This window comes from Amphiura filiformis, chromosome 7 (assembly GCF_039555335.1).
Source record: "Amphiura filiformis chromosome 7, Afil_fr2py, whole genome shotgun sequence".
Lineage (NCBI taxonomy): Eukaryota > Metazoa > Echinodermata > Ophiuroidea > Amphilepidida > Amphiuridae > Amphiura > Amphiura filiformis.
The window spans coordinates 7,391,965-7,405,469 of record NC_092634.1 but is presented as its reverse complement, the minus strand read 5'-3'; the positions used below and the strand labels follow the sequence as shown (position 1 = coordinate 7,405,469).

The following is a 13,505-nucleotide window of genomic DNA, read 5'->3' as shown; positions in this document are numbered from 1 at the left end:
AAACACAGGTAGACAAAAGAATGATTTAAGTTTGCAACACAATACAGTTCCAACAATTGTGCAAATAAAAGCCGCCTTACACCTAGAGAAGGTCGAGGAGGGTTAATAGAATAATACAATAGAGATAATTCCGCAGGTAATCCCGTCGCATCTATTCATAGATGTACAAATGGATGAACAAAAGGACTATGTATGAATAGATGCGACAGGATTACCTCTATTGTATATATTATTCTATTAACCCTCCTCGTCTTTGCATCTTCTCCAGGTGTTAGGCGGCTTTATTTGCACAATCAAATGCTCAAAACCCCAGGTTGGTGCTAGCGGGAAACCAAAGATGGCCGACCAAATCCTGACCATGACTTGGCTCGTTGGATTCGTCTATAGCAGGTTCGCCGTCGGACAAGTTTAGAACTATCAAGCTTTCGTCAGGAGTAGACTTCTTCAAAAACAAAGTACCTAAGAATCAGTAGGGAGGGCGGCATACATGTCTCATTCTTAGGTACTCAGCAAACACAAAACCTTTTACAGAAAACGCTTAATTGCAATTCTGTATAAAAACCACATGTGCCTGCTAACGGTCAAAACATTTTTATTGCATGAGGCGAAAGGGCTTTGGTAGTAGGTTACAAAAAGTCACATGAAAATTTCCTCTGGAGCTTGTTGCCATAGCAACGGCAGATTTTATGATTTTAGCGATTTTTGCTTATTTTGGGGTAAAATATGAGAAAATATACACTTTTCTGAATTGTTCTTGACTTAAAAGTTGAGGTCACATTAAAAAATCAACTTTACCACCATAAAGTGCCATCTTTGCACTTTTCCCAGGTGCAAAAAATATTTCAATAACATTTCCCCATGTGCAATTTTAGGGATGGGCAACATTGACAATTTAGCACTTTTGAAAAAATGACATTTTTTGAAGTCTAAAACTATTATTTTCTCTTTGGTGGTACTTGTGCAGACATTGCCCCTTCCAAATCTGGTGAAAAAAACTCTGGGGCTATTTGTCCTGTAAAGCCAGTGTTGCCAGAAAGTTTGCCAATTTTCAAAAATATGCATTTTTCGAAATAATGCATTTTCAACATATTTACTCATATAACTTTTTATACGACCAACTTAATTGAAATATTTACCATTTGCGTACAATATTTGACACACAACTGCTTCCGGAAGCAACACTTAAAGACTGCAGAAGAGTCGTGTTCTGCAAAAACCGGTATTGCCAGAAGATCCGACTTTTTAAATCTATATTTCCAATAAGCGCATTTACTACAGGCTCTAGGGAGGAGTTTGTGTACATGACTCTTTTAGAAATTTACCTTGCATTTTCATGTTATATATGCAAAGACCTTCAAAAAAGTTTGGGTAAGAAAATCAGATCAAGTGCAATTAAAGGTGGCTTCCAAAATGGCCGCCAAATAGGGGTTTTCATTAAAACACACTATAGCAACATGCAAATGATCTAATGATGAAAAAATATCGATGCAATTGATGTTTCTAATCAACAGAAAAAAATATGTGCCCATTTTGTTTCATTCGGATCTTTTAAATTCAAAATGGCGTCCAAAATGGCCTCCAGAATAGCATATTTCCATTGGAATACACTACAGCAACATGTAATTGATATAATAATGAAACATTTTCAATGGAATTAATTTCTATAACTAAAAGAAATATGCACACAATTTGTTTCATTTGAATCTCTCCAATTCAAGATGGAATCCAAAATGGCCGCCAAAATGTTTTCACGACCATTATATAACCCGACATTTAAATGTTATTAAAACGTTCTGTAAAAAACATTATAAGAACATTTATGTGTTTGCTGGGTGTAAATATTTTAACATAATGTTATTTAAGTGTTGACAAAATATTTGGCCAAAAATATTTGCAAAAATAGTTTACAATGACATTTCGAAAACATTTTAAAAATATTGTTGTAGTGTGTTTAAAACGATTTCATGACCTTTATATAACCCGACATTTTAATGTTATTAAAACGTTTTTACCTAAACCAAAACCCAAAATATAACTTATTTAAAACGTTTTAAAAACGTTTTTGTGTTTGCTGGGTAACTGTCCTAGTAGTAATAATTAAATAGAAATATAGCAATAGAATTCATATTTCCGACCCGTGAGCCAAATACAATAAGCAGTGTGATGCCATGATTACTTATTTGGAGAGTACAAAGCTGTAGCATAGTGAACTTTAATAGTTGTAGTCTAATCACCTTTCCTATTATAGCTGTAGCCTAGTTAACTATCCTAATGTAGCTATAGCCCAGTTAACTTTTCTCAACATAGCTGTAGCCTATTCAACTTTCGTAACGTATTACTGGTATGGAGTAGAGTCCTATTAACTTCTGAGTGCTAGTACCAAAAATCTGTTTGCAAGGATGGATTCTGGCTAATAAAGCAATCCCAATTCCCACAATGTTTCGCTTGATGAGATAAATTGCCCCCCCCCCCCCGGGTGGGTATGCTCCATTGGAATTTGTAGATTGTGGGTATTTGGGAGCTGACGGCTAACCGGTAAAAGGGGGTCTTTCGGGGCTGCAAACGGTTAGAATCAAGGGTCTTTCTTAACTTTCTGGTTAAAAATCGTCTGGAATAAACAGCCGGCTCTTAACACGTGATATTCGAAATCCCCGCGCCGGAAATGTCTGTAGCAATGAGGTCATGGCTACTTGTGCTCAATTGTCGTCAGCCTTCATTGTATTACTAAGACGTCATTGCCACAGACAATTTCGGTGCCCGTGAATTTTAAATATCGCGTGTTGAGAGACGGGTGTTTTTATTAGTTTTTATGGTCAATATGAGTTTGTTTTAAATAGAACCACGCGATTCGTGCTTCATAATTATTTTTCTAACATATAAGCCAAAATGTTGTGATACCCGGCGTGTTCCTTTAATAAACAATCAACAATATAAAACAAAGCCATGCTTGATATTCAAAGTCCAAACATGAATACCCACTTATAAAACCAGAACAACATTAAAAGTAAGTAAAGGTTTGATTCAACTTATACACTGTTGGGGCTTTTCACTTATGTTTTTAATCACAAATATTAGACGACTGCTGAGGACTAACGATCACTCAGAGCATTCAACTTAAGGTTATTAATTATTTTAAACTGTTGTGATTTGGTAGTTCACAGCAACTTACGAATGGTAGTGAGCTTTGGCAAAAATTGCATTGCTCAATTCATAGCGAGCGTGTAGAAGAATTAAAATATCACAGATATACTTTTATACGTGCTGTGGTTCTTGAGTTACGTTGTAAAGAGGGCTGAAACAACAACACTTTTGTAAAACGTACATAACTCATTAACAACAATAAATTAAGCAAGTTTGCAAAGTATGCGATTTGTAGAATGAACTTTTGCAAAACATCAAGGTGTTAATTTTCAATAATATAATTGATCTAGATAATGGAAATCGATTTTTAGGTTGCTTCGACCAACAATACCTCGTCTACCCTTAATAATAAATATACTAAATAAGTATATGCCATGGACATACAAAGCAAACTAGTATGTGTATTAAGATAGCAAATTTAGCTGTATGTCGACAAGGTAGTAGATATTATAGACTCATAGAAATACAATTGAATACATGAATACAAAAGCCACCTAAGTCCATGCGAAGTTATTTTGAGAGAAAAACCCGTGTATCATTTTAATTCCTTCAGTTAGATTTACCTGGTCAATATGGTAAGTTTTACGTGCAAATGAGTGGATTAACCTGTATTAGGTATGACGATTAGCATTTCAGGGACTTCGTGGGGTTCATTTTAAATTTTGGACTAAGGTGGTTTTTGAATCATATACAAAGACAACAATGTTAGAATGAGATTACCACTAGTAAGATAATACAAAATAAAGCACACAGGTATGTATAATGTTGATAAGCATTCTGCCATGTAATATAAACCACACACTTTCCTTTATTAAACCCATTTTTTGTTCAAAAGTCATTCTCTAGCCATGAATGTGTTACAAGTGGACTTTTATACATACTGGATTTCAATCAATGTGTTACAAGACTCAAATCATGGAATTGGGTGATTCTTTCATACATGCTATTTTTCACATGCCCAATAGACACAGAGAATGAATTTGAGTTGTTATTTCATGCATATGACAGGCCTATGTATAGCAACAATTTTGTCATGCTTAACTCAATTTGGCCAAAGTATGGACTTAGGTGGCTTTTGTATTCATATATTCAATTTGATATCGATAAGACATCGATAATGTGACATATGTTTACTAAGTGTAAACACCCTAAACACACTCTATGGTCTCAGATAAAAACTTCAGGGCAAGGGACTATTCTAATAGTTGAGTGTCAAAGCATATAATATGAAAACATTTTATCAATCATGCTTACATGTGCTACAAGCAAGTCACACAAGTCAACAACAAAGCCCATATCAAAAAATGAACCCTTTTTCGGATAACTTCCCGATAGTCACCGGGTAGACACCGGCAAATTTCACATGCAAATTAGATAGGTAGCGGGTGACTACCCGATAAATTTTTGGGAAACAATAGTGGATACCTTTCAGGTATTAGGTACCGGATGACTACCCGATGACTGTTTTGGGAAACTAGCGGGTAACCACCCGATGACTTTTTTGGGGAACTAGCGGATAACTACCCGATAACTTTTCGGGAACCTAGCGGATAACTTTTGGTGACGATATACCTGGTGACCTCTTCGGAGACTTCCTGTTGACCTTTTGGGGAATGCAGAAATACAAATTCATGAGTATGCACAAATTTATGAGGCAATTTAGCTTATTATTTGAATTGTATAGTTTTTGGAGAAATACAACTCTGCAGTCATGGCAGTTGAGCTTGTGCTATCTTGCTATAAGAAACTTGAAAGTGTACAGTGTAATTGTAGTTATTGTATAGTTATAATTGTACAAAAATATTCTTCTGATTTAAATTTCAATTAATGTACAACCAAATTGATATCAGCATAAACATGTATACAGTACCTAAGTGTGATCACATATGCATCACTGACACAGCTAGCCTATAATTTCTATATCAAATATTATAATTTATTTACAACATAGCTTAACATAAAGCTTATAAGTTAATTGACACATTAGCTGATGATTAGTAATTTAATTGACATTAATTTACTGTCAAAATCATGTATGATTTACTAGAAAAGATATAAACTAAACATTCAAATGTGTCATATATTATAGGTACATTGTGTATAAAAACTGCATCAATACAAATCATTTCATACAAATTTTCCTACCTGCATTGTCATATGAAATCAAGCATTCAATGCTTTATAATTCCTACAGCATGTTCCAGATTAATTATTAAACATCTTGTAATGTCCTACATGTAAATCCATACATTTTGAACCACAAATAACTTGAATATTCTGCACAAATATATTCCAACTGCCAACAGCTAGCTATATACTCCATTTTGAATTCATACAGTGACCTTAATTTGACCATATACCCACCCACGCATTCTTAAGATGCTTAATGCTATTTTCAAGGTCAAATTAAAAGCGGATAACCACCGGTAACTCCTGCAAAGAATATAAGTTTCTGGGAACCTTCTGGGTAACTCATTTGAAATATTTGAGTTTTTGGGAGACTTCCGGATGTCTACCCGAAAACTTTTGGATAACTTAATTAGGTATCCGCAAGGTATCCGCTAGCGGGCACTTTCGGATAACTCTGGAAAAGGTACCCGAAAGGTTTCTGATAACCACCGAATGGTCATCGGGTGGTCACCGGGAAACTTTTCTTTTTGCTATGGGAGGTTGCTATAATTCAAGACCGAATTAAAAAGTCTATAGCCGCGCCTTTGCCCTGGCGTAAGACGCAAACTTGTCTTTTGGGGGCGCCTGCTATGGAGGGGCCGGAATTGTCTTGGAATTGAAAATTGCTGTTATTTTAGGTCTTGCTAGATTTACTCCCGGGATTTACTTTACATCTGTGTCGCTTAAAAGTAGACACCCCTACGTGCTTAGAATAAAAAACATAACTTTGGTTTTGGTTTTATTTCTGTTACATGTACCTAATATGCTTTGGATGCAAGTAAAGCAGTTCTATATACCACGTATACAGCGCAATTAACGCTTGTAATACGAAAACAATGAAAATGCCTTTTAGGTCTACTATACGGTAGAAACACACGTATAACGCCATATAAGGGATGGCGCTGTGACGATCACATAGTACAATCCAGTGGTGTGCGGTATTCTCTGGAATAAACAGAGACGTATGGCACATATTAAATAAGAAACCATGTTTATCAATTGAAATCCTGGTTCCTTGATCGACAAAGCACCTTTTTGGTTCAAGAAAAAATTAAGACACCAGGCTCTTTACCTCAATACCGCGGACCTGTTTTCTCTTCTATTGGACACAATACGTACCATACAACAGTAGGCTTCGACTATATTTAGCATACAACAGTAGGCTTCGACTATATTTATAAATACGGCACGTCATACCAAGACCAACAATACGTACCATACAACAGTAGGCTTCGACTATATTTAGCATACAACAGTAGGCTTCGACTATATTTATAAATACGGCACGTCATACCAAGACCAACCATATGTACCATACAACAGTAGGCTTCGACGATATTTATAAATACGGCACGACATACCAAGACCAGCAAGTGTGACCAAATCCTCGTGCATTGACCTTTATACAGAAAAGGATAGGAACTCTAGATAAATATGATCAAATTTAAGTTTTAATTGAAAAGCAAAATTATTACGCACCGGGTATTACGCATGGAGGGACCCGAATTTGTAATATGTTATCAAGAAGTAATTTATTTGACAATATTCAACGACGGAAAAGTCTACAATATAATCACCGAGTTAAACAAAATAGACAATTTTGCTGCACTGTAGTCTCATGTTGCATGTTCTCCCGCTTGTATAGGAAGACCACCCGCTATGTAGAAGGTCACTTCGAGACTTACTGCCTACAAGCTGTTATGGCAGCGAGGAGCACATCGTCATCATCCCTATATCTTCGTGTCAAAAATTGCCGTGATAGTACAGCGACTCCTCTCGTTTTTCAACAGCTACGCATCGCGATTTTGTTCGAGATAGGCCGAACGACTCAGGCTAAGCATACCATGACTATCATATGAGATACACACAGAGTTTCTATATTCTACACATTATTACGATTTGTGCATGCTCTAGTACCCCAGATGATGTTTCTATTACAAGAAAATCGATTTGTTTTCAGGTAAAACCAGGGTTTTGTTTCCAGTACACTCACTCGAAAAGCAGTACACTAATTAGCGGGGCCTTGCAGCTTGCTGTGGATATCTTTACTGCATTTTTTATGTAAAGATTTTGAAATCCAATGTAAAATTGTGATATATTTAATTTTGAGAATTACAATTCTACTTTATAGGTATAAAGGAACACGTTTAGCCCATTCAGTTAAGTTCCAGGTGCAAGCCCTATAACACAATGCATATGTAAACTTTCTTTATCTGTGTCAATAATAGAATATTGATTTCAACGGAGTATTGAGCTGTATGGAAAAAATATTTATAATACAGGGTGTTGACACTGTGCGGAGGTGGTCACGTGCGTATTTATAAAAACGTATTTTATAAATAAAGTCGAAGCATACTGTACGAGTGAGCGATTTTGCCGTATCTGTTTATTCCACCTGTATCAAAGCATGTAGAGTGAGCAGAAAAATAATGGTTTGATGTTATCTTAAGATTTCACTCTCATGTCTACCAAGTTTTACACCAGGCTGTATTTTCCTCTAGAGTAGAGGCAGCTGATTGGACCATATAAGTTAGAATAGACACGTGTCTTTCCAGATTTCTCCACTGCTCTTCAGGGTTGGACGGATTCCATCGTAGTATGTAATACATGATATCATATATACCGGGGAAGGTGCCTGTAGGATACTCGGGATCACTTGGGTTTAGGGCAGCGGTAAATAAAATGTGTCTGAAATGAGAAAAACAACAACAAAATCATCGACATAAGAATACAAACTACATAAATAGACGATAAAAACCGCATTTAACAGAGTAACATTCTATCATGATTACAGACTATATATAATTCTATGCAAAACTGCAATAAAAATAAAAGCTACTTTCTTCGTGAACATGGTGTAAATACTCGAATGTAAGTTCATACGTGCTGGCAATAAACAATTTCTACAACTTTAACCGACTTTTAGCACAACAAGTTCAATAACCTTGAATTTTCGATGGGTCATACACATCTTCATCCTAGGACTTCTTTTGATGAAATTTGTGTCGCACATCGAGAATTCAATTGTGCGAAAAGTCAGTTAAAACCTTTAGAAAATGGTGTTAATTCTAAATAAAAACAAGTCACATTGCTCTATATCTAACACGAAAGTTTATTTTGATAAGTTTTTATGAGGCTACATTAATGTTAATCACACGGTTATTACTGTACGTTTGTATTCACCTTTCCAATGGTTGACCCGGTAGAGCTGCCACTGTCATCAGAAATGATCGATCTAGAAGCATCATTTGATCATTTACAGCACGAACAGTCAAAGCACTGAAAAGAGGCAAACGAACAAGTTTTAAAATCTGCATTCAAAGGGGGCATGATTAATCGTAACTGATGGTCTCCATGAGGAAGAAGATCAGGAAGAGTAGCACACATGGATTGGGTGTAACATTCATACAGGGGAGGAATTGAAGGTCAAATAAGTTATGCAAATAACTAAACTAAATCTGCAACGCAATTCTATTAGGCATACTTCCTTTCTTTGATCACATTACTTGACATTCTGAATAACGATAAGTGAAAAACGCATTGTAGCTGGTCTCTACAAATGTGACGTGATATATCGAAAGAAGACACTTTTGGCAGGATCGTAAAATGGTGATATAGCAAACAAAATCTACCCGGGGATGATTTATTCTCAATTTGTGTAAATTGTAGCAAATAATTTTGTGATGTTAATCATTGTTAAAATATTGTCTGATAGTTTCAGACCGGAATATAACATCTTGTGTTTTTTCAGACATTTTTCAAGATCATTCCTACTCTGAACATTGTCAATAATAAATAAAGGCCGATATCGAAGTTTACAATTTTATAATACCATAACTTACGAACTCAATATCTTAATAGGGAAAAACGGCGTTGTTAAGCAAAATACCTCTATATTTAAGATATATTAAAAACTCAAAATTGATAACCTGCCCAAAAGTGTCTAATTTTGATATACCACGTCACAAATGATGGCTTCAAGACATTAAGGAAATGGCAGGTGTATCTACTATTAGGGCCACTAAACTTCTTGCTAATCGGAAAAGAAAATGAATGTCCTCATTCTTGTCACATATTATATGCTATTGTAAAGAGAACGTGAGAGAGTCGGTGATTTGCTATCAGTTAGATTATCGCGAGCTTCATTCACTCGGTCGAACATCCGGGAACATTGTCCCCTTCGTCCTCTTTGCACAAGCGCGCGCATAGCAACCAGCTCGAGAAAGGGGAACTGCACATGCGCTGCACATGCGCACACTAGTTTTACTAGGCTATTTCCCCTTTGTGACGTCAGCCCACAGAGGTCCACTATAAATAAGAGAAGAAATACTCTACATGTTCACGTAACCTCCTTCAACTCATTTGCAATATGTTTACATTGGCTAAATAAGCTGTATTTTCGCTGGAAATGGGCCAGTACTTGTCGGCCATTTTGTTTGCAAAAGGCATGTTCTTCCTCCTGCGTTACCCGGAAGTGACAGCACCAGAACAAATGATGTCATTTCTAGATTTCAGCCAGGACGGTTACGTTCAGGGCCATGCATCAGTATACGCATAAGCGTGTCTAGGTTTTACCAGGGATATGACCCTGGTTTTACTGAAGTAAAACATCTTTGCGTCAGCCCGACCAAGAGAATACCTGTCTTACCTCTTTAAATCTACATTCTCCAGTCTAGAATGAAACTGTGCTGCTGCTTGTGTGAAATTCTCTACTGCAGAGCTGAGATATTCTGTAAAGGTAGTAAATATATATAATTATTCCATGTATTCTAACCAGTAATGTGACAATCGTTTTACAGAGTATGTATCTCTGGCTGGCACACGTTCATACCAAGTATTCATTGAGCTCTATAATCCGTTATTTTGATAAATATTAGCAAAGTATTCTATTCCCAAATCTGATTTCATTTTCACTCTGTCCTAAAGATGTACAAAATTTACATTATATTAGCTTTTTCTTGGAATACCCTTGGAATAAATAGGTTTTGGTAATCAACTTTTGGGATATCCTGTATTTTAATATTTTATTAGCAGACCCTTTATAACAAATAGGTATTGGTAATCAACTTGCTAATCTAAAATTGGTATATCCAAAGTAACCTATAATTGAAGACCGAATTAAAAAGACTAGATTGCGTATGACGTCCTGTCAACCAGATCAAAAATGACGTACTGCGCAGATCACCAACCAATCACGTCGCTTCTTTGCCCTGACGTCAGACGCATAGGCCTACTAGTCTTTTTTATTCGGTCTTCAACTATATACTTACGCAAAGATATTCCTTCATTTTCTATTTGCTGATACCATGAACTATCAGCCAATGCCTGCCACTGAGTGTCAACACCCTTCGCATATTCTCTCACGTCAAACGGAATGAGATGAACATCAGCGATCATTCGCAGCATCTCGGCAAACGATCTGGTAATAGCTTGGTGACTTTTGAATCCTGGATCGAGGAAGGTGTCCATTAGACGGAATGTTTCGTAAGAAGTGTGATATAGAGCATAGAACTTAACATCATATGTATCCTGGAAGAGGAAGCAAGAATGAACAACTTTTTAAAATAAAGTAACGTTATCATTGTGGCCACAATTATGGCCTCATCCCAATGGCATAGTTCAATAACATCAATTAATCAATCATAGTGCCAAATTTAAAGTTGCAGAGTATGAGTTTTAGTACCCAAATTTTTAAAGGTCATTTAAAGAACTGTGCCCCTGATAGATGAGTATGTTGTGGATCCTAGTTGTAGTGTTATTTAGCAATTCAAACAAAATGACAAAGTTCTTTTTTTTTTCGATACCATAATCATTGTTGTTACTGTTGGTTTTGTTTGTGACTTATACCTCCTTTCTGCTTAGTCCAAATTGTACGATTATTTTTGTGGTGGTCGGTTGGTGTATTTAACAAGATTGACCAGATGACAAAGGGTTTTTTTTTTCAATTCACTTGTTGCTACTGTATTTTGTGCTTACATGTATTTACTTTCTACTAACATGTTCCAATTGGTTGTTGTTGCTGTCAGTGGTTTAGTAAGACTGACAAGATGACAACGCGTTTTTTTAATTCCATTGTTGCTTCTGTTGGTCTTTTTATGCTTATCTACTTTCTACTCACATAGTCCAAACGGTAAGACCCGTCGATAGATGAAACACCAACTCCATACTGAAACCCGACGTAGTCACTTCCAGCTGAAAGACCACCAACTCTGTATTGCAATGAGTATTTTCGTAATTTGTTGTAATTTACAAAGTACGGAACGCACGAAAGGAGCAAAGTAATGTCTATGATTAAGATTCTATTATATTCTGATTAGAAAAGGGAGGAAATTAAAGATGATTTCATTTAAGGGAAATGTATTCCAATACTTTTTAAGCGGATTTAATCAGCGTAACAAGTAAATAATGGAATTTGTTACTAACAATGGTAGAGTTTCTGGGTCTTGTGGATCAGCTGGTCTTCGTTCCTTCATCGTGTCGTAGACAGTCTTACGGTCGCCTTCTGGATATGGGTCTTCTACCTGTTTCGGAAGGACACGAAGTTAAGAAGATGTATACATACTTTATTCGGAACTTTATTTTGAAAACGCGTGATTCGGTTTAACGGGTTTGTAATTTGCCAGTATATTTATTCAAGCTAGGCCACTTACTGAAAACAAACTTTTTTAGCCATATGATATACATGCAATCTACGATGATGTTGTACACACTGTACAATGTACAGGCTGTACCGAGCCTGCCTCTTCCAATATGCAACATGAAAATGAAATGAAAATGAAATAAAAATGTCTGGGAATGTATAGTTTATAACTTGTGATACAAATAATCTACAAACAATCAGACTCATCAATTAGCGATACAAACTGTCGAGGTACCAATCATTTTTATACGGCTTGTATTAATAGGGGTGGGCACACAAGGACTTTTTTCTGCAAACTTACACAGGAACCAGTTTTTCTATGGCCAAATTGCATCAGGAAAAAGAATCTGTCAAAAAAAAATTCACCAGATGAAGTCTTAGGTCGGATTTTAGCGTGTTTTTTCAAGATTTTGCCACTTTCTGTATAGTTTTAGGCCAAATGCACCAAGTAATATGTCTTTATATATGTTTTTGAGGCCGCTGATTCCAAATCTGCCATTAATATAATGGCCATATGAATATCTAGATGGCTAAAATTCAAAATGGCCGCCAAAATAGCTGTTTTTTCAAGATTATGCCACTTTCTGTATAGTTTTAGGCCAAAAGCACCAAGTAATAATGTCTTTATATATGTTTTGAGGCCGCTGATTCCAAATCCCCCATTAATATAATGGACATATGAATATCTAGATAGTTTAAAATTCAAAATGGCTGCCAAAATAGGTGTTTTTCAAGATTATGCCACTTTTTGTATAGTTTTAGGCCAAAAGCACCAAGTAATATGTCTTTCTATATGTTTTTGACGCCGCTGATTCCATATCTGCCATTAATATAATGGTCATATGAATATCTAGATCAAAATATGGCAAAAATTTAAAATGACCGCCAAGATCACCTTTTTTTAAAGAATTTGCTGACAGGGACCCATTTATATTGAGTAACAAAATATGTCTTTTTAGGTGTTTTCATGTCGCAGACTATGAATCTCTACTCGATAATAATCAAATTTGATTAATCATTGTGGCAATATCTGATAATATATTCATAATGGTACAAGAGGCACCATTATGACAAATGTACTGGACCAAGGTTTTTTAGTACGCACAAATGTATGTCAATTGTTTAATTTCAGGTTCACCATAGCAGCTCAAAAACAAACATGAAGCCACAATATCGCTATTTAAGTCTTGCTGGGTTAGCGGGTAGATCAGCCCTACAATGAGGAATGCAAGTTCAAGTCTATCGCTAATTTAAGAAATGGTTGCTTGAATTGTGATCGGTCGAGTGATATTTCAGTATCAAAGAGACAGTAGCCAATATTCGCAAATAATCAATGTCAGCCAAATTGTGACAACCCAGCTAACAATTTTACGTTGTTAAAACGTCGTCTAAAAGTTATATAAAGTGGAATAAACGTAACATATGGACGTTGTAAGTACGTAAATCTGTGAACTCGTATTCGTGTAATGACAACGTTATTCACGGACGTTAATGTAACGTCATTTTGACGTTGTTTCGACGTCAAGTTGTGAACGTCGAAACAACGTCACTACGA

General features: G+C 36.0%; 1 protein-coding gene across 1 annotated transcript in view; it reads right to left on the bottom strand.

Annotated features, from left to right (window-relative positions):
* LOC140157595 (putative N-acetylated-alpha-linked acidic dipeptidase) overlaps positions 1-13,505 on the bottom strand; it is a 51,462-nt gene that overhangs the window by 20,151 nt on the left and 17,806 nt on the right. Inside the window, exons 10-15 of the mRNA XM_072180835.1 lie at positions 11,734-11,831; positions 11,429-11,519; positions 10,581-10,839; positions 9,959-10,040; positions 8,494-8,589; positions 7,780-7,998 (exon numbers count right to left, since the gene is read on the bottom strand). Of these exons, the coding sequence (XP_072036936.1) occupies positions 7,780-7,998; positions 8,494-8,589; positions 9,959-10,040; positions 10,581-10,839; positions 11,429-11,519; positions 11,734-11,831 (845 nt within the window). The remainder of the gene's footprint in view (positions 1-7,779; positions 7,999-8,493; positions 8,590-9,958; positions 10,041-10,580; positions 10,840-11,428; positions 11,520-11,733; positions 11,832-13,505) is intronic.